Genomic DNA, 21,483 nt, shown 5'->3' on the forward strand with positions numbered 1-21,483 from the left:
TGATTATGCATTACCTTGCGGCTGGCCTATTCCAAGTAACTCTCTCTGGAGGATGAGTGAGCTGGTTGCTGGCTGCTCAAACTCACCCACATCCTACCAGTTGCTCTGGCATCCTGGACTTGTCTGAATCTAGAAAGCCAAGGTTGCAAACAAGACTTCATCCTTTAAGCCATGTCTTAAATAACTGTAGAGCTGAAAAAAGGACAGTGAAATCTGTAGCACACGGAACTGGTATCCCAACCTGCAGCAGCAACAGTCTGTAGGACACAGTAAAAGAATGAATGTCGGATCCTGGCCGCAGCTATGAGACAAGAACGCTCATCCATCACTGAACAAAGATCTGCTTAAACCCTTAACTGCACTTTTTTTTTCCCCTCTGGAAACAGAACTTACTTTATTTTTGCCAAGTCTTGCTAAATTAGCTGCGGCTAGGATTACAGTTGCCACCCGTCCCGTTGTCAGCGGGACACTCATGGGTTGAGCCTTCTCATCCCGCATTCGCAGACAGTGAGACTTAAGTCCCGTTTTCCACTTTTCGCACTCTTGAATTGCCGTTGCTGTGGAAAAGCCGAAAATACTAACTTTTTTTCATGAAAATGCGGCTACGTCACCAACCCCGACCTGCAGTTAGAGGGATTCCCTGCTAGGTTCGGGTGATGTAATTCAAGCAGCAATTGGCTGCAGGGATTGGAGGCTGTGGGGATTCACCTTGAAGAACCCAATAAAGGTCACAGCTGTAGAGCAGTTTTGTCTTGGTGCTCTACAGCTGTGAAGGAATTGGGACTTAAGGTCTGAGATTTCCAATCCCAGCAGTGAAGAAGCCAGCCAGCCAGCAAAGAAGCCAGCCAGCCAGCCAGCAAAGAAGCCAGCCAGCCAGCCAGCCAGCCAGCAAAGAAGCCAGCCAGCAAAGAAGCCAGCCAGCAAAGAAGCCAGCCTGCAAGGGAGCCTGCTAGCCAGCCTGCAAGGCCCAGGGAGCCTGCTAGCCAGCCTGCTAGCCAGCCTGCAAGGCCCAGGGAGCCAGCTAGCCAGCCTGCAAGGCCCAGGGAGCCTGCTAGCCAGCCTGCAAGGCCCAGGGAGCCTGCTAGCCAGCCTGCAAGGCCCAGGGAGCCTGCTAGCCAGCCTGCAAGGCCCAGGGAGCCTGCTAGCCAGCCTGCAAGGCCCAGGGAGCCTGCTAGTCAGCCAGCCCAGCCATTTGAGCAGACAGAGCCAGTCAACCAACCAGCCATTCCGGCAGGAAGGAAGCAAGCTAGCCCAGCAAAAACTGTGATAGTGGTAAGTACATAACATTATTTTGTGGCTTTAGTTATTTAAAATGGGAATATTGTGCTTTATTTAAGTTTTTAATGTTTAGAGGTAGATGGGGATGTAGTATGCCGTATTTAAATCTGTGCAGTGGTTATTTTGAGATTTTTGAGTAGTAGTTTAAAATGGGAATATATAGTTTCATAGTATAGTACTAGGCTATCTGCCCTGGGGCATTTGTAAGCCTAGCCATAGTGATGTGGCTTTTGCCACCCCATGAAATGGTACAAAAATGTACAGAATAAGTTTAGAATACTGTGCCTCTGTCTAGTACTGACACAATGAAGGTCCCCTTATATAATAGAATTAGTTTACTGTGCCCCTGTCTAGCAGTGACACAGATGTGACCCCTGGGGTAAACTTACGATCTCCCATCCACTCATCAAGATTTCACTTGAAGAGAGTCAGTGAGAGGCTCTGCCTAATACGAACTGGGATCTTGTTCCAAAGCATGGGAAGCCTCTGGGTTATGAATCTATCCCTCCAGCATGTCCTATTCATACTTGTGCCGAGGTTTAAGTCTTTAGCTCTCGTGGTCCTGATGGATTTGGATTTTTTGAGGTGGAGCATGTCCATCAGATCCTGATTTGACATGGCCTTGTACGTCAGGCAGAGATCACCTCTGAGCAGGCGGTATGCTACTGAATAGAGCTGAAGTTTCTTTAGTCTGGCAGAATAAGACATATGTTGGAGACCCTTGATCCTCTTGGTGAGGTACTTTTGTGGTCTCTCCAGCTGTTGCAAATGCCGGGTGAGGTACATACCAAATGGGGCATTGTACTCAATCATGGGTCTGATGAGGGAGGAATATAGGGGTACAATGACATCCTTGGATCTGGATGTGAATTCCTTCATGATGAGGTGTGCAAGGTAGAATGTTTTTCTAACCACTTTGGCAACGTGGGTGTCAAATGAGAAGTCGCTGTCGACTTGGGTCCCTAGGTCTCTGATTACTTTTTCCGTGCTCAGTGGGTTGCTGTCTATGTGATAATTTGTGGGTACTTTGTTTTTCCCAAAGGGGATGACTATACATTTTTTGACATTTAGTTTAAGGCCGTGACTCCGGCACCAGTTGTCCGTTTCTGTGAGGCCTTTTTGTAGGGTGTGTGTGTTTGCTGGTGTATCGACTATGGCGCCTAGTTTGCAGTCATCTGCGAACTTTGTCAGCCACAGCCCTCCCATGTTTGCTTTAACATCTGAGAAGTAAATGCCGAACAAGAGGGGTCCCAGGACAGATCCCTGTGGGACACCACTTGTGACTGGCTTTGAGTCTGACATTGCTCCAGCGATTTTAACTTTATGGGTTCTGTCCTTTAGCCAGTTTGCAACCCATCTAGTGACATAAGGGTTTACTTTTAAGCTGTTGAGCTTATCTATGATGCCTGAGTGGGGTATTGTGTCGAAGGCCTTAGCCAAGTCCAGGTATGCTGTATGGACTGCTTTGCCCTCATCAATGGCTCTAGTGACTGTTGAAAAAGTCAACCAGGTTTAAAAGGCAGGATCTGCCCTTTACAAAGCCGAACTGGGTGGGGTCAAGTGTCTGTAGGTCCCCTATGTCTCTGTTTATGAGTTCCATAATGATTCTTTCCATAGCTTTGCAGACCAGGCTGGTTAAGCTTATGGGGCGGTAGTTTCCAGGGTCTGTAGAGGCACCCCCCTTGTGGAGTGGGACTACTGTTGCTGTACGCCAGTGTTCAGGTACATATCCCGAAGTAAGGCTAAGGTTAAATAGCATTTTTGTGTGTGGGTTGAGCTCCTCTTGGAGTTCACGTAACACGCAACCCGGGATACCTTCAGGTCCCATTGATGCTGTGTTTTTTGCTTTGTTTAGGGCGGTTCTCACTTGGACATCAGAGATGACAGGGAGATTACATTCAGCTGGGATAAGTATTTCTTCTTTTGGGGGTGAAGGAGGGGAGAAATTTGCACTGAAAGTGTCAGCCAGAATGTTGGCAATATCTGTGGGTTCAGTGTATTTTTTGTTGTTTTGAACCAACTCTGAGCATATCTGAGGGTTTCTGCCCAGGTTTCTAACATAGCTGAAGAAGGCTTTGTGGTTATCTTTAGTGTCCTTAGCGATTTTTCTCTCAAAGTTGGCCTTGGATGTTTTTATGAGAGAACGTAGTTTTCTGCTAATGTTGATCAGAGATGTCTTCCCTTCATGGGATTTTGCTCTGACATGCAGTAGCTTCCTTCTTTTGTTATACAATTTGTTTATGGCTGAGGTCCACCAGACAGGACGCTTACCTTTGGTGGAGAGGGACTTGGATTTGTTTGGGATTGCATGATCCATGCATTCTTGGAGATGTCCATAGAAAGCATTTGTGAAGGATTCGGCATTGTGGGATGTGGTATCCACTGGCACAGTGGGCTTAAAGGATACCATCTCAGTCTTAAGAAGAGTGAAGTCTGCTTTTGAGAAGTTTTTCACTGTGGTCTTTTGTGCTGGGGGTGGAGGTGGGATATGTATATCCAGGGTGATTAGTTTGTGGTCAGATCTCACTAGTGAGGGGTATACTTCCGGTGTGGAGCATTTTGTCCCCATGTTTGTGATGATCAGGTCTAATATATTATCTCCCCTAGTGGGAGAGGTGACCAGTTGTTCCAGTGCATTTGAATTTATGAATTCCAGGAACCTTTGGGCTAGGGTATTAGGCCTAGAATAATGTACCCAATCTATGTTTGGGTAGTTGACGTCTCCCAGTATGATGGTATTTTGTGATACATTCATATCCTCCAATGTCTTCAGGAAGGCTGAGTGGGGTTCTTGAGATTGGGAGGGTGGTCTGTAACATGCTACCAGTTGTATAGCAGTTTTGCCTATGGTTAGTTGCACCTGTATGGTCTCTGATGCTTCATGTGTTGCTACTAACCTGGAGGTGTGGGTGTCCTTGATGAATATGGACACTCCCCCTCCCTTTGTGGTTTGGCCCGGGTTTTGGGGCCAAAAAGCATGATACGAGGTATAGCCTGGTAGCGCTGGGGTGCTCTCAGGAGCCTTGAACCAAGTTTCAGTTACTGCACAGACGTCGATGTTCTCCATGCTGAGGAGTGCATCAAGTGCCTGCATCTTGAGATTTAGACTTCTGGCGTTGAGCAGCATTACCCTTAGTTTTTTTCATTTTTGCTTTCTAAGGAGGTGGGTTTGTCTTTTGAGCCTTGCCTAAAAAAGGCACTATTGTGGTTTATTTAAGTTTTTAATGTTTAGAGGTAGATGGGGGTGCAGTATGCAGTATTTAAATCTGTGCAGTGGTTATTTTGAGATTTTTGAGTAGTAGTTTTTAAAGGTATAAAACCTGAATGTATATGTAATTGTTATTGTTCTTAAGGGTATGATTTGGAAGCATTACTTTTAAAAGGCTGAACTGTGTGTATAGAAGCTTTGTTTATTTCTGCTGGGGGCAGTGAAATACAAATTTAGTGTGATGTATTTCTATTGTCATAGCTTTTTCTGGGTATTTTGTGTTTGCAGACAGAAAATGTTCGAGCATAGTTTGCATTTTTTTGAGTGGAAATGTGTGCAATTTAATGCTGTTTTCAGGAAGTTAGGATATACTGTTTGGGTAATTTTTCCTGTTAGTTCTTGGAAGTCAATGTGTATGTGGTACAAGTCTACCTTTTGAGGGGGAATGTTAACAGTTAATGTAGTGCATTTATTATTCTAGTAGGTACATGTTGCCACCTTGCCGAAGCTGTTTCAAGATTGTTTTCATTTATACTTGTAAATGTGTGCATTTCATTTTTTATGCGTTTTTAATAAGGTTAAAATGTCCTGCTTTGCTTGTAATGTGAATATGGGTGTGCTGCTTTTACTTGGGCCTGTTTACTGCATCGCTGTGCTGGGTAAATTACTTTAATTGTTTATACTTGGCTTGTATGTGGTATGTAGATTTTTTTTAAGTTTTCTTTCTGAATAGTCATGGTTGGTTTATGAATTTTTTTTACTTTTTAAATAAACAAGTGTCTGTTTAATGAGTAGTGTGTTTTTTATTCATTTAAAGTTTATTTAGTGTTACAACTGAGTAATGTGCTTTTTTGCAGTAATGCTTCACTTCATTTAAATGGTTTGAGTTTTCAGTATGCTGTGATGTCACAATGTTGTACCCATAACTGAGTAATGTGTCTTCTGCAGTAATAGTTCACTTCATTTAAATAGTTTGAGTTTTCAGCATGCTGTAATGTCACAATGTTGTATCCATAACTGTAATACTGCATCTCCTTTAACACCTCTGGTGATGTCGTGGTGGGGGTGTGGCCAGTGTCATATTGGTCACACCCCCTGCCCTACTGGCCATAACCCCATGTTCCACTTTGGCCTTGTTAAAAGGTGGCAACCCGAGCTAGGATCCAACATTCTGAACAGTTATCCTCATTCTTACTGTAAACACCTGTAAAGTATTATAATCATTCTGCAGATTACAGCAAGAGGATGCAAAGAATATTCAACTCTTCAATGATAAAGAGAGAGAAACTGTCTAAAGAGAATGACCCAAGATCCAGCTTCAAGAAGCACAAAAGTCAAAACGTTCTGCATGCACTACTGGTGCAGAGACATCTATCTGTAAGTATTCAACAGCATGAAAAGACAGCAGTTATGTTTTCCATGTCTAAATAGACAAGACATGCACATCAAGTCTATTAGATTACTCCTACATCTCTGGAATGTTCTGGCCTTGCAAGGTGGCAGTTTGCAAGGGGTTAGTGCTAACCAGTCATATTACTTGTAAAGAATGGTGCCTGACAAAAGTCACTTGCTTAGCACTCATTTCCATTTTCTCTTTGATTCTGTAGAAAGAGATGAAAGTCAGTTGTTGGTGTAAAAGGAAACTCTAACCTAGTGGAAAGTCAAAAAGAGCTTCCAATATTCAGAAGCACAACATCCCAAATTATTTCTGCATGATGACTGTTTATCTGACGAAGCAATTTAAAGTGCAAGTCATGGTACCAGAGAAGCCAGAGGCCGTAACTCCCCCAAAAATGGTACTCCTAATTAGGACCTTCCAATGTCAAACAAGAATTTTGGACTGCTATCAAATGTATATACAGACCATTAAAATGTATGGGAAAAGACTCGGAAAAGCCTTTCATACCAGCGTAACAATACACAGTTTTGTCTACTCTTAATCCAGTGGCACTGGGACTTCCACACCTTCCGAACACACTCAACTGTAATGTAAAATTCATCCTCTGCTAGGACGCCTCTCACCTCCCAGAAAACTGGCCATGTTTGTACCCTCTTCGCTCCTGGTAGACTGGAAATGGTACAAGGATCAATCTGATCAGGCAAACAGAGCTGTAAAGAAGGTGGGGGAGGGGTGAGATGCCTCCGCAAGGTGTCAGTTTGCAAGGGGTTAGTGATAATCAGTCATATCTACTTATAAACAATGGGCGTAGAGGAAAGAGGCTGTTTACTTACCTTTATTTTTTCATGCATTTGATTTTTAACCTGTGGATGCTTGGCTTCACACACCCTGTTAAAAAATGCTTATATTTTCATATGGGATGTCTCTCTACACATCAGCTGGCTTCCTTCTGATTTGCTTGTAGCAGCTGCACACAAAAGGATTACACCAACAGCACAGTTATTTAAAAGAAAGCTGCTCTTTGGACACAGGAAATAAGAAACAAGATAATCATAATCACCAGATATCATATCCTGCAGACAGCAGGGTTGTCCTCTTCTGAAATTTTTTACTGATAATAACCAGAAGGCTACTCCCAGGTGCAAGTGTCCACTGAGACTTTATGAAGACGTTACTTTGTGAGATGGCAATGAGGTGTTAGAGGACGGCAGCTATATAAATCAAGACCAACACTGACCCAGATAAATGAAGACGAACACTGACCCAGATTAATCCACTTAGGGCATATTAATGGAAGAATAAATCATTTTAGACAATTCACATTTCTAGTGTTATTCTTCAGACTATACTATCTTATAAAACATTTTTTTGTGGGAAGAGAAAATTAAACCTTGTATTGGTTGGGACCAACAGGTAAATCAGTATTGTGCATTTTGGTTAATAATCCTAAGTAACACTGGGCACAACCATCAAAACTTTAATGAAATGCAGGTTAAACCTGCATTTTATTTAAAGTTTCGATGTTTTTAACAGTTACGCCCTGTGTTTGTTGTTTGGATTGTTTCTAGTTTAACACACTGGGCTCATTTAGACACTATGGAGAGTTTTACTCTACATTTTAGTTAATAAACATGAGTACACCAAGATAATTGTAGGTGTACTAAATGTTTGGTTTATATATATATATATATATATATATGCGCGTGTGTGTGTATGGGTTCCGTTCAGAAGCTCGAAATACTGACATCTTGAATTTCAGTATTTCAAGCCCAATAAGCCGAATCCACATAACAGCAAAAGTTTAGAAGTGCAAAATTCTAAACCACGAATACCGGAGGTTTTGAATTTCACACTTCTAAAGTTCCACTATAGTTATGTATTCAGGTAAGTGTGTGTGTGTGTGTTAAGGGATTTGGGTAGGGGCTGTGGTGTGTGTCAGTGTGTTTTGTTGCTGTGATTTGTGTGTGCGAAGAGAAAGTAGCTTGTGTGTTGGTGTTTTGTGTGTGTTTGCATGTAGTGCGACCTCGGAGTGAGAATATTTAAGTAGGGGGTGTGGGGAGTGCAAGGGAGCTTGCCTCCCGCTTTCATGTAGTACAGTGATTGTGTGTGTTTGTGTGGTTGATGGTGTGTGTGTGTGTGTGTGTGTGTGTGTAGTAAAACCGCAAAATTCAAAACTTCCGGTATTCGAGGTTTTGAATTTCGCGGTTTTTAGTTTTCGTTGTTTTGTGGATTCTACTTCTTGGGCTCGAGATACTGAAATTCAAGATTTCAGTATTTCGAGCTTCTGAAGTGAATCCGTATGCTCAACTTGCTTTTCTTTCTATATTGGTAAAACTATTCGTAAACTTTCTACAAGAATTAAGGAGCATGCTGCTGCTATTAGAAATACTGACCTCAGTAATGCATTAGCCAAACATAGTCTTGCCTGTACTGCTTTCACACAGTTTAAATTCTTTGTTTTAGATCAGGTTCCTGTTTTCTTTGGAGACAAAAATAGTCTTTTAGAAGTTAAAGAATTAAAATGGAAACTTTTTCTTAAATGCAGAAGCACCCCCAGGGTTAAATGAAAACTTGAATAGTAGATGTGCCTTGAAATGGCGTCTATAATTCTTATTTTTTATAGGAATTCTCTGTATTGTTCTATATTCATGAGTCCTATGCACTGTATTGTTCCATATTCATGAGTCCTATTGCATATTTATCTCACTCTGTACTGTACTGTAATATTTATTATGTAGAATTTTATTTACTGTACATGAGTCTTTCTGCATATTCATTTGACACTGTACTATATTTATTATGCAGAATTTCACTTACTATACTATACATTGGTTGATTTTCATGATGTCACTTCTAATAATACTGTCAGCTATATATACTGACATTCTGAATGGATAGTGTCATATTTCTGATGAAGTACAGCATATTAAACTGGATGAAAGCGCTTAATATTGGCTCTCTGACTACATTTTTTCTTATTTTGTTCCCTTTAAAGTGCGGCATTTTTACAGTAGAGAAGTTGTTTGTGTGTATGTGTGTATATATATATATATATATATATATATATATATATATATATATATATACACACACATACATATATATATATATATATATATATATATACACACACACACACATATGAATTAGGGAAAGCATATTACTCAGACCAACATCAATGAGGCTAAAAAAGCATTTTCAGTCAATGACCAAAAGACCATGACTCTCAACTTCTCTGCTGTAAATAACTACCTTTCCTCAGGTATCTAGGTACTAGAAAAATTTCTTTACATTTTTTTCTTTTTTACTTTCTCTAGCTCTAGAAACTCCTAACAAAATACACTCACTATTTTTCTCAACTTCTGCCTTTTAATATCTAATGTTTTTGACATATATATTATAACCATGTCTAATGTTTTACCTGATATTACAAATGCTTGCATGTGGAGCTTTTCTCCCCGGGCCTCTGCTGAAAATGGCCATAAATCCAGTTGGACCAGCCCGGTCAACAAATTTAAAATAAATAAATAAAATAAATAAATTATAGGGCAAAACTGATATCTCCCTTTTTCATGAGGATGCTTATCATGTGATTTATTACATATACTGTTTGTGGAGTGGAAGAGGTATAGCTTCCCTGTATTTAAACAATGGGAAATAAATTCCTTCCATAAAAACATCATACTCTGGCTTGGAAAATGACCAAACGAAGCAGATAAAGGCATTTTAAATGGAGTGTGTGTGTGTGAGTGTGTATGCGCGCGTCAGACAGAAAGACTGTGCGACACTGCATCTCCTAAAGGTCAACCCTGTCAGTACACTAATCTATATGCACTTGCCCGAATGTCATCATTTTCAGTAATCTTACATTAAAGGTGAAAAAATGATAACTATTTAACTCGACAGACTTTTATTTAAATTGGCTTTAAAATTAACACTTAGGGGTAGAACTGAAGGAAACTTTGCATGATAACCTTCACCTGGATATAATCACTGTTGAAAAAGTGAAAGTTAATCAGCAAACATCATCATCATCTCTTTCTGAGTAGTGCAAGAGATGAACTGAAACTAATGTGTTAATGGGTGCAGGACCTACTTGTAGTAGTTGAGGTCATCTGTACTACAAGCAGCTTGGCATATAGCACTTTCTCAGGCCATGAGGTCACAGAGTAAAATGGACCTGCTCCTATACATCTATTGTTATATCTAATAGGACCTATCCAAGTACAACTTACTGGGTGAACCACTGCAAAAGCGGTCTTAAACAGCACCTCAAGAAATATCTGAACTCAAAACATGTGGCTTAAAAATGTCTCAAAATCAAAAGGGAAATGATGGTTACCAGGCAAAGTTTCCTTTAAAAAAATGACAGAACATGGCTATTAGATCTTCAGTTCGAGATTCAAGACCTAGTTCACATTATAACTGCCAGAGTGAAACCTGTGGAATAAAAATCATTTCTAAACAAAGACTACTATTAAGGCAAAAGCATTCAGGCCTGTATTCTGGGAATAGAAGTGAGAGCAAGAGACAGCCTAAATACAGCATGCTACTAAGCACTCCAAAGAATAAGCCTAAACTGAGTCACGTTGCAAGGCCAGCAAGAGAGGATCTCAGGGAAGAGACAGTACGCTTGCACAGGGCATCGTCAGTAAGCCCTTTCAAAAGCTCGACATAGGTGGAATCAGCATACCTCTCAGCTGTGCACAATTTTGCAAAATGCTCCTGGATTTTGCCTCATATTTTTTACTCTGTCCACCCATTTGATTTTCTAGCAAATCACTATGGATAACAGTTAATATCAGACATTAGAATTTCAATTGTTTTCGGTTTTCTTCGGAATTTTGAACTAACAAGCTGAGAAGTATGATGATCAGTCTGTGGCCTAATGTAAGGAACAAAGGTACTCAACACAAAGCAGCCTGAAAATTAAGCAAAAAATGACTAAGAGGCATTGGATTAAAATAATTTATTACTGGAACAGCAAAGTAGACAGTCTTGACCCAAATACAAAGCCAGCTGCAGAACTTGTTAGCAGAGAAGAAGCTGGCAAGACAGCTGCAAGTTAATTATAAGGCACTGGATAATACTCAGTTCAGTAGCCTGAAAAAGGAGTCATCTTTCACCACAGTTGTTGTTGTGTCTTTCGGCTTTTCCCGGTTAGGGGTTGCCACAGTGGAACTCCGGTCCGCTAATGATTGGCAGTAGATTTTTACGTGCCGAGTTGCCAGCTCTGACGCACAACCTTCAACGAAGGTACGCCCATTCACGCATGTCTTCACTCAGAAGATGCTCTAGCTGAGAATCGAACCGGACAACGTCTTACTGTGAGGCGACAACGCTACAGCAGCACCACCACCGCAGTAGTCATCTTTCACCATAGTCCCAAAAGAAAAAGAATGAAAATGGAGTAAAAAAGGGAAGGGTCAACATAGTGAAGATGTTTTGCCTTTAAAACATAAATGCAACATCTACGGATTAAACCAAACACTTGATAGTACTCCTAGAGCAAAAAAGGAAGTTCATAGGTTTAGAATGGAGAAATGCAAAAAACCCAAGTGAAGGGGATATATTGTCCTGAAAGAGAGCAAAAAGAGGACCTAAATGGAGTTATCTACACAGCAAGAGCAGCATACAGCTGTTTAACTAAAAGTCTGGAAGCTACGCAGCAGGCAGCTCACAAAAAAAAAATATTAGTTGACAAAGATTGCAAAAGAATAGCTGTAGCAAACAGGTTATGCCATTGCTTAAACAAGGTGAAGAAAAATTATAAAGTTAGAAGGCAGAGACAAACTGAAATTTTCTGCTTTACCAGACAAACTGGAAGGATGAGAGAATATTAATTGTATGAAAGCACAAATAATTAACTGGACTGATGTTCCAAAGCAGGATTTGTTAATTGAAAGAGCACACAGTGTATGCTCCAATCCTGGACACGAGAAAACAGCCAATACCTACATTAACAAGATGCAATTATATCAGCAGAATGGGTTAATCCTGAAAAAAATGTGGCAGAAAGGAAAATTATTAAAAGTTGAAGACAGGAGAGTGTTTGTGGTAAATATTAAGTGTATAACAGGCAGAATCCCAACAAATGGGGAATGTCATGTGACATGTGAGATCTGAGCTGCTGTATCCAGCTGTCTTCACAATACTTTTTCCTGGAGGATCAAGGACATTTTGAATGTAGAACAGGCTAAAGATATAAAAAGTGAACCAGCAAGCAGAAAGGGGCTCCTCTGATAACAAAGCTGATAGAGAAACTTTGCCAGTGAAACCATTTTCTATTGTTACAAAGGAAAATGCCTGAGACAGAAAAAAGGGATACAGGGATCTAAGGGCCTAAATCACATCACGGATCCTGGCACCAGAGTGGAGTTTTCTATCACCCTGCTCCTGTCCAGCTCAGTAAGGATGGAGGTGGTGTGCCTAACTATGGAATCATTAATAACTAGGATATTACTATAGGTTGGTGCATATTTTGTGAAACTTATGGGTTTAAATTCACAGTCCTGGTGACTCCTGGAAGTGGAATGTATACTTGACAGATCTTGGTATGGTAACTAAAGCATTTAGGTAGGGATTTCTTTTAACACCTTTACTGAATTATCACTTAAGACATGGGCAAACATACATTTACATAAAAGAAAACAAAATCATATTAACCTGTTCCCAGTTAACAACATACAGCACATGCATTTTGTATAACCATCATCAATCTAGCATTATATAAATTGCTCAGTTCTTGCCTTCCTTTAAACCTTATTTCTCCTCCAAAATTATTATTCTGCGAGTATTGTTCCTGCAATTCCCATTTTTCCTATGTAATTTGTAATTAACCTTTTTTAAAGATCACATTTCCAGTTTTTTTTTTCTCTCTGTTACTACATACTCTACTTCAAATATAGCTGGTTTAAACTTTGATTTCCATTTTCTAGTAATTGCATTTTTGGCAGCCACCAGAATTAAAACTTAATAAGGCCTTACAATGTCTAGGTAATTCAAATCCTGTATCCCATCACAATCAATAAAATAAAAATAAAATAAATTTCCTTAGCTATACCCTTATGCTCTAAAGGGAATTTTTCAAGTCCACCAACTCATTACACTCTCAAAACATGTGTTTCCAGTTACCTCTTTCACACCTACAACATTCGGCGTGTTCCTGTGGGAAAATTATTTGGAGCGTGCTTGGGGTACAAAAATACCTATGCAAACACTTTTCAAACAAAGACCAACTCTTCTAGATTTTGTTGCATATCTGGGAGCCACATGTATGTCCTCCCAATGTTTCCATGTGAATTGATTATCCAATCTGTATTCCCAGTCTTTTCTAACCTCTTCTATTTGGTTCCTGTAGTTACTGTGCAATATTCTGTGTGCCCTATTAATATAGTTATTGTGCAATATTCTGTGTGCCCTATTAATATATACCTTTTTTATCAATAGCTTCTCTTCTAGATTCAACTAAAACCTCTACCAGAGCAGGTCTTTCACATAGGATTCCCCTATCCCCTTCTCTTCGCCTACACTCCAATATAAATCCTTGAAAGGGAAGGTAGTCTTGGCCTCTTCCCACTCTATTACCTTTCCCTGTTTAGTTACTTGCTCCGAATACCTTGATTCCTTTGCAAGTTTTCTTCAGTAAATTCCAGCCCCCTCTTGCGTTTCACTGTACCCCTAACTGCAGTCATCCCTGTCATCAAAATGTCCTTTTTCCATTCTCATGGTGGCGTAATTCTTAGAATACTTTGTTACTTAATGGATATAACATCTTATATGGTTGTTGTTGTTACTATACTTCAGGGTCTGCATCTAAAATCCTACTCTTTCCTTATTTCTCAAATCCACCCCCTGCTTTAACACCATCCATTTCCACTTTGATTTACAACCTTCTGCTTGTGTTACATAAATGAGCCTTAACTGCATAGCTATAAAGCAGCCATTCAAATCAGGTAATCCTAAACCACCTTGTTCTATGGGGACAATCAATTTATCATGCTACACTATTGCCAGTGTTGCCCTCTTTCATCTTAAATAATCGCAACTGTTTATTATCCTGCACAACTTCTATCCACTGAGAAAAAATATGCCTGACCAGTATATAAAACTAAAGCAACTAAAAACATTTTGACTGCTTGCATTACTATCAATATCCATAATCAAGAGCTTCAAGTTTATCAGCTTTTGTACTATCTTTTGTTTAGTTTCTTCCTGCATATCCTTAGCTACTATAACCAAGATGTTTTTAATCCATGCACGTAAATGCCTCATCTTGTGTCCCAAAAAATATGGGTATTGCTAAACCAGTTCATGTAAGTATGCACAGTTTATTGTTATAACCTTTGTTTAATCTTCATTAATTTTATATCCCTGAAAAACTTGAAACTGTCTCAAAATATTTCAAAACACCAAAAATATCCTTTACTGAATTAATCAAGTATGAGACATCATAATCTGCAAATAAACCTAACTTTTCCCAATTATTATACCAGTTAGATCCTTGAATTTATGAGTACTTTCCTTTCCTTACGAATAGCTCCAAATATAAGGCAAACAAAGGGGAAAGAGGACATCCCTGCCTGCTTCCTCGGTTCTAAAACCACTTTGTCACAGAAGGGATCTCCCACCTTAATTCTTACCTTTAACCCCATGTATTAGCCTTCTAATTAGCACAATTATTTTTATCGGGGAATGAAAATGCTTTCGCTGCCCTACATATAACATCCCAGCTCACTACACTGAATGCTCTTTTTCCATATCAATGCTCACCAACAATAGAGGCATTTCCTTACATTCTGCTTTCCTCTGGTCCACCACTATTCTTTTAATGTTGTCAAATGCCTGTCACTTCTCCACAAAACCGCAATGATCCATACTTATCAATTTTGGTAACAACCTTGCCACTCCTTTAGTTAAGACAACACTTTAAAATCATGGTTTAAAACTGAAATTGGTCTACATGAAGCTGGGTTTTAGAGGTATTTACCCTCTTTCAGTGATAAAGTCACCGCAGACTTCTTCTAAGATGCTGGTGCTTTATCCCTCCTTTTAGAATACTGTTAAACAAAACCTTCCTTTATTACCTTCTTCCCTCTTAACTTCTACAAGAATACAGCCATTTCCTGGAGACTTCCCTGTTAAATGATCATACAAAACAATTTTTTCCTCACATCGCTCCATCTCATCTCTGACTATCTTGACTATTAATTGCCAAGTATTATCTTCCATAAATATTTCCATTTGTGCCTGTTCTCTGTTTCCACAGTCCTCTGCTTATATAACTTTTCAAAAATGTCTAATATTTTAATATCTCTATAGGATATCTGGCTATTTTTCATGTCATAGGTTCTACAAATTTGGTGACAACCCTTTGTACATCTTGTTGCCCAAGTCGGTGTGCTAAAATTTTTTGTGCTCAGGAGTTATCAAATAGTTACTTAACAGCAATCTTTCTAAACACACGGACGGTATCCAAATACTCCCTTATATTCTCTTTAGCACTCTGCAGTTGCTCTTCCTCTTGTTCTTGAGACTCCCTTATTCTGCAATATTTTATTTAACCTTTGTCAGATCCTCTCCTGTTATTTCCCATATTTATTTCTGTTTTATTTATACCCTACTCACTAGCTATACCTTCTGAAGAAACTTCTCGTGTTTCCTAATAACTCTAGAATAATTTGCACAACTCATTTGTTAAATTCCGCTCTTTTTAACAGGTGAGCAGAAAAGCATCAGTATTTCACTTTTACTTCATTACCTAACATCTTTATCAGTGCATGATCTGCAACTTACTGATGCGTGTCACAGCTTTCAATTAAATACATATGCTCATGTAGAATATAATTTCCATCCCATCTAGCCCAGTTACTGTACCTTGGGGAACACAAATTCTGAGTTGCTAGTACAGAATTCACATCTTCCACACAAAATATTTTACATTTCTTCAAAAAATTACCTTCTGTTTTATTATTCTTCCCTTATAGGTACCCTTATTACGCATCCTCATTATTGCAAATCAAGTTTCAGTACCCACCCATAAATAACAGTGCTTGCTGAACACTGATTATTTTCCCCAAAATCTCTTACACTCTACAAACAGCAGTTTTTGATTAATGTAAATACATGCCAGTGCAATCCTCATCCCTTACCGAAAGCTCCTTCCTACCGCAAATCTACTATTACTGTCTTTTCCCACTCTATCACTAGTGAAGCCCTTCTAGCAATCAGTATTACTCCCCTTTTCCTTTGTCCCTATTTCAGAAATCCTTTTTGACCAATTCACCTGTTAATTTCTATTTGAATGCTTCTCCTGTTATTTGCATTCTACATTTCTTAATATAATTCAATATTTTTCCTTTTTGTCTATGCTCATAAGGTCATTCACATTCCATAATAATATAAATAGTGTAGCAATTATGATAGAAAACTTCCACGTATCATACACAACAGTTCTTTTGAAATGTGCATTTCTAACTTATTGCTTACACGTACACAGTGTTTGGTAGGTTGATCTTCTATACAGTTGCTTCTTTTCATTTCCATTGGACTCTATGTCACATTTTTCAGAAATTTTTACTTCAGTTAAAACACTCAAAACAAAAATCTAAATAAATGTTCAGAGCCCCCATCCCCTTTTAACCTAGAAAAAAAACACAAAACTATATACCTTTTCAACAAATGAAGTGCACCTCTCCATATAGGAGCAGCAGCCACAAATTAATGCTTGCACCCACAAGCACTACCTAATCTAAAATGAAAGTTGCCTATGCTAAGTACATGTAATGCGCCCGTGTTTCCATTTATACTAATTGCTCTGTGTGATTTTCTTATCTCTAGTCTTCTCCAGAAAATGTGTCCTGGCCACCTTTCAATAAACTAAACTATGCACTCTACTATTAAAGAATTAAAGCTGCCAGGGAAGGTAACAGTTCCCACAGTTTCAAAGTTCGTTCTTCAATAAACTGCTTGTTACTGTATTTTTAAATGTTGCACTTTTTCTCAGCAAAGAATACTCTGAACTCTTAATTAACTGCTTGCACCTACAGAGAGCTAGTTGCCAAGTAAAAAAGATCAACAACAATGAAAAAAAACAGTTAACAACTTTGCTGATGCATGAATGACTTTGTAAATTTTACCAGAAGCATAACGTACATACTTCTCCTGGCAATGGCCTGCACCTGCACAATTCTTATCTCCCAATGAGAGAACTTGCTAATAGAAGAAAAAACAACTTAACTCTAGCACACCATTTTTCATGTATTTCATCATTTTGTCTTATAAATGTACGTCCATTTTCTTATAAAATCCTTCCCAATAGCTTAATCCAAAGACATTAATCTAGATATCCACCCTTGTAAAAATAAGGGAAGTTATTTTAATTCCACATGTAGTATGATCTATACACTTCTACATCCTACATTCACCCCAATAGTCCAAAATCACAACATTATTTTAACTGTTTCTGTTATCCAACCTTTCCTATCTTGTCACAGTAAAAAGCTTGTACATCTTACAAACAAGAAAAGTTCTTACTTAACATATTTAACATATACAGCAGTCACTGATGAGACTCTCTCCACCTCACAATTAAAATACTAGATTGCACACTATACAAAACTGCTTTATAATAAAACAAGTTACATCATAAATTGTTATATGCTAATAGTAATATGAACAGAAATTGTTTTACTTACTTTAGCATTCTTCTAAACATTAGTGGGGCACATACTTTACAGTTTAATCAAGTTTAATAGAGTCAACAAAATGCCAGTCTTTCTCATCCACTTTTCCTTGCCTATTCAATGGAACTGATACTTTATAGCCCCCACTATGTATTCACTAATTTCACTGTTGTTGGTCTTCTCTTCCTGATCATCTCCATCTCCTAACACCAGGATCTTGTTCAAGTCAAAAGTACACATGATTTGAGTCAATTCCTGAGCTTTTTTTCTGTCTCTGAAATATTTTCCTTAAAAACAATGGAAAAGGTTCTCATTGAAAAAAAAAGTCCCACTATAGGCTTTATTGTCAGAAGAATGAGAAGCAGATTCCATTTTATCCTTGCTGGCTCATGCTTTGCTGGCTAAACCTTTTATTTACTTTTTTTATTTCCTCCAATTTGAAATACTTTTTTTGGCTACAATTTTGTCAGCAGCAACTCTTTCTATATTAGTAAAGATGCAACCATATCAGTGTTGGCTGCTTTTTCAAATGTGCCCTCTCAATTAACAAATTCTGCTGTGGAAAAGCAGCCCAGTTACTTAATCATGCTTTCATAAAATTAATATAATCTGTTCCATCCAGTTTATCTGCATTTTCCAAAGGATATAACGTCTGAAGTTCAAATGTCTGTCATCATTTAGTATTATTCAGTTATTTTAATCCTCTGATTTACTTGAAAATCGCAAACTGTATGAGTAATTCATCACAGAGACAAACATGTACAAGAACAACTTTTGATACATATTTTATAAGGTTTGGAAAAAAAATATCAGTACTCAGAACCTGAAATTATGACAGATCTATATAAGGTTTCAAGTTACATTACAAATAAAATAAAAAATGAGAGCATTACCAGGTTAGTAAAAGTAAGCATGCCGTTTTCTTGCGTGAAAAGGTTGGAGCGGAATTGACCCCCACTGAGAGACAAGAGGACTCCAGAGAGGGGCTGGTCATCTTCTGAGTGTATCTGTGGGAAGAGTTGTTCATATACAGTTATAAGCATGAAAGATTAATGCAGATTTCATATCAAGTTATTGTCAGTACATCATCTGAAACCAAAATAATGTACATAAAATTACCAGGTGCTAAACAATTACTACGTTCAAAGGGCATTTTGAAAAAAAAAAATCTTCATGAAAATATTTTTCCCCATTAATAGTTCCACTGATTTACTCCTCACCTACTGTACTAATCAAAAGATATAATATAATCAATAGAACATTAATTGAGAGGAACCACCTGTTAGTACCAAAATGTGATAAAATAGTTCCTTCTACTCATGAATCTAATATCAAAATATGTTGTGATTCGTTTCTCAAGAAAACCTTAATCCAAGATAAAATATATCCCTAAACATGAACAAGTACCTATTTGTACCTTACAGCCCTTCTTCACTCACTTCCTTACTTCAATTTCTCTTCCCTCTCTTTCTAAATATGCCGTAACTCTACTTTATCCTCTCACTTCATATTACAATTCATGTTTGCATTATACTAGCTTACCTTTAATTTCTCTAAACCAGCTGACATTTTACTAGATATTAAATCATTGTTATATAGGTTGTATCTACTCAACCAACATTTTCAAATATGTCTAGTTTTGTATAATTAAACTGTTGATGTTTTTGTGTTATTTTTGAAGATTGAGTAATTACTGCTTTTAAAATGTTTTGTAATACTTTGGAGTTTTTTCCCCTGGGACCCCAATGAAAATGGGCACCTGCGGAGCTGGATCTTCTCAGTAATCAAACGTCAATAACTAACTAAACAGTCAGACTCCCACAAAAGCATCATTTCTTTGGTATAATAGCTCTCATTCTCTTTGTCTGCTGGGAAATGGCCTATGGATGAATAAAGCTTTTTAGCAGGAGTTTTCCATGACTTATCGCTTTCTACCAGCCTCTGTCATCACTACAATTTTAATTTTGCCATTCAAACCTTTCTTCACTGGTTAAGTTGGGATATCACTTGCTCCTACCTGCTTTACCTTCCTGTGTGCTCTTTACTTTCGGCAAGGGTCTTTCTTCCCTTATCGCTCTTTCATTTTACATTTCTAATATAACCTGACTGTATTTCATCAATTTCTTCTTTAGGTACTCTTCCCTTTACAAAATCAAAAATCGGCTTTTAGATTCACCCGAGCTGTATCTTATCACCTTCTTCTTTTCTCTTAGTTCTCGGAGTTCCACCTAATTATGTCATGGTTTGAACCACATCTTGCAACTCTTGCCTCACTAAACCACCTAGTTCAGACATTAAGTGTCCATTCAGCAGTTTCACGCATTTATGACCAAACAGTTGCCCAGTGAACTTGTTGTACGTAGTGAATTGGGTTCTGTCTGTATTTACTAACTTTTACAAGTGCCAATGAATAAGTGGCTAAAGGTCAGCTCATTTACTTTGTCATCTAAGAACTTCAATGCTGTTAAGAACCGGCACCCTATGGTCCCAGCATTACCTTTAGCATTGTTTTTTTAATTTATATTACAGATTTAATACTGGCAGAGTTTTACAAGGTCAGGGTCTACAACGACCTTGTAAAATGGTGCAGTGATATAGCGGTAGCCTTGCTGCCTCACATCAAGAGGTTCTTCGGTTCGATTCTCGGCTGGAGTGCCTTATGTGTAGAGTCTGCATGTCCTCCCTGCATTCGTGTGGGTTTTCTCTGGTTACTCTGGTTTCCTCCCACATTACAAAGACATGCGTCTGGAGTGTTTCTCCCAAGGCATCAGCTGAAAATTGGCTTTGTTCCAAGTCAGACTTTCCCAGTAAACAAATGTTAAATAAATAAATAAATAAAAATTGAGAATAGAGTTAATAATCTGGTAGCTTGCAACCAATGACCAACATTAGATGGCCAATCTGGTACTTTACCATTACCTTCCTCATTTGCTTTATCCTTTAGATTATTTGCCCTTTATTTAGTTCCAAAAAATAAAATATAGAGGTTATACTGTATTGTCACACTGCAGTATTCCTTCCTGAGTCACACCACTGGCATTCAGTTTCTACTAGGGTCATCAGAACAAAAAATCAGTTCTAACACTCAGCATGTCAAATTATAAAAATAATATATTACAACATGTATGCATCAATAATAAAATAGCAAGACTACAACTTTTACTACAAAGGATAAAGTTCTACTTTACTAGAAATCAAAATCAGTTCTTACAAGCAAAGGATTAACCAGATTTACCTACACTCTGTAAAACAGCAGTAATTTAACATTTGATTTCCTCAAAGATAACTTGGAAAAACTGTCCATCAAAAACAGCAAAATACAGTCATTTTTTTGCAGCAGGCAAGCTCTACTGCACCTCCGGTGTAAGAGAACTCTGCTGCTCTGATCCCTTAAATTATACACACCAAGTCCCCAGTCACAAAGAGGAGGGAAGGGCAAAAACCCTGGCATGCACTATTCAATCCACTGTTGTAAAACACACTGTGACAACACATTATCAAAATAAAGAACACAGAGTACAGCAACCTGTTAAGCCAATTGGCCCTCACAGTTAGGAAAGGACAGCTCCAATAGGATGTTTATGTCCTGTGTGCAGGTCACTGGAAGTTCTGAACTAAGCTTGTTTATTCTCTTCTTAATATACACTCTTGAGACCTGCATGACACCATACAAGAATGGTTTAGTTCACAGGCAAGTACTACACTAGCTGCCCTTGTGGGCCATTTTAAGCCTAGCAAACTTCCTTTTTTGTTCTCAAAATAACCTATCCCATTTGGTTAAAGATTTGCCCTACCCATTCCACTGTCGATAATGACATATCACCCCTAAAAGAATAACTGAGATCATATCACAGATAATTTGAGGGGGACCATGCATGGGACCAATGATTTAGGAGTTGCCTCTGTCCATTAGT

At 38.5% G+C, this 21,483-nt stretch overlaps 1 protein-coding gene across 2 annotated transcripts in view; it reads right to left on the reverse strand.

Moving 5' to 3' along the window:
• The window catches only part of LOC122816397 (nodal modulator 1-like), an 877,949-nt gene that overhangs the window by 270,776 nt on the left and 585,690 nt on the right, over positions 1-21,483 (reverse strand). For both annotated transcript variants that reach the window (XM_044089153.1, XM_044089155.1), the window contains exon 23: positions 18,463-18,576. In XM_044089153.1, coding sequence (XP_043945088.1) covers positions 18,463-18,576 — 114 coding nt within the window. The remainder of the gene's footprint in view (positions 1-18,462; positions 18,577-21,483) is intronic.

Source organism: Protopterus annectens, chromosome 12.part0 (genome assembly GCF_019279795.1).
Source record: "Protopterus annectens isolate FY-2018-M chromosome 12.part0, PAN1.0, whole genome shotgun sequence".
NCBI lineage: Eukaryota > Metazoa > Chordata > Ceratodontiformes > Protopteridae > Protopterus > Protopterus annectens.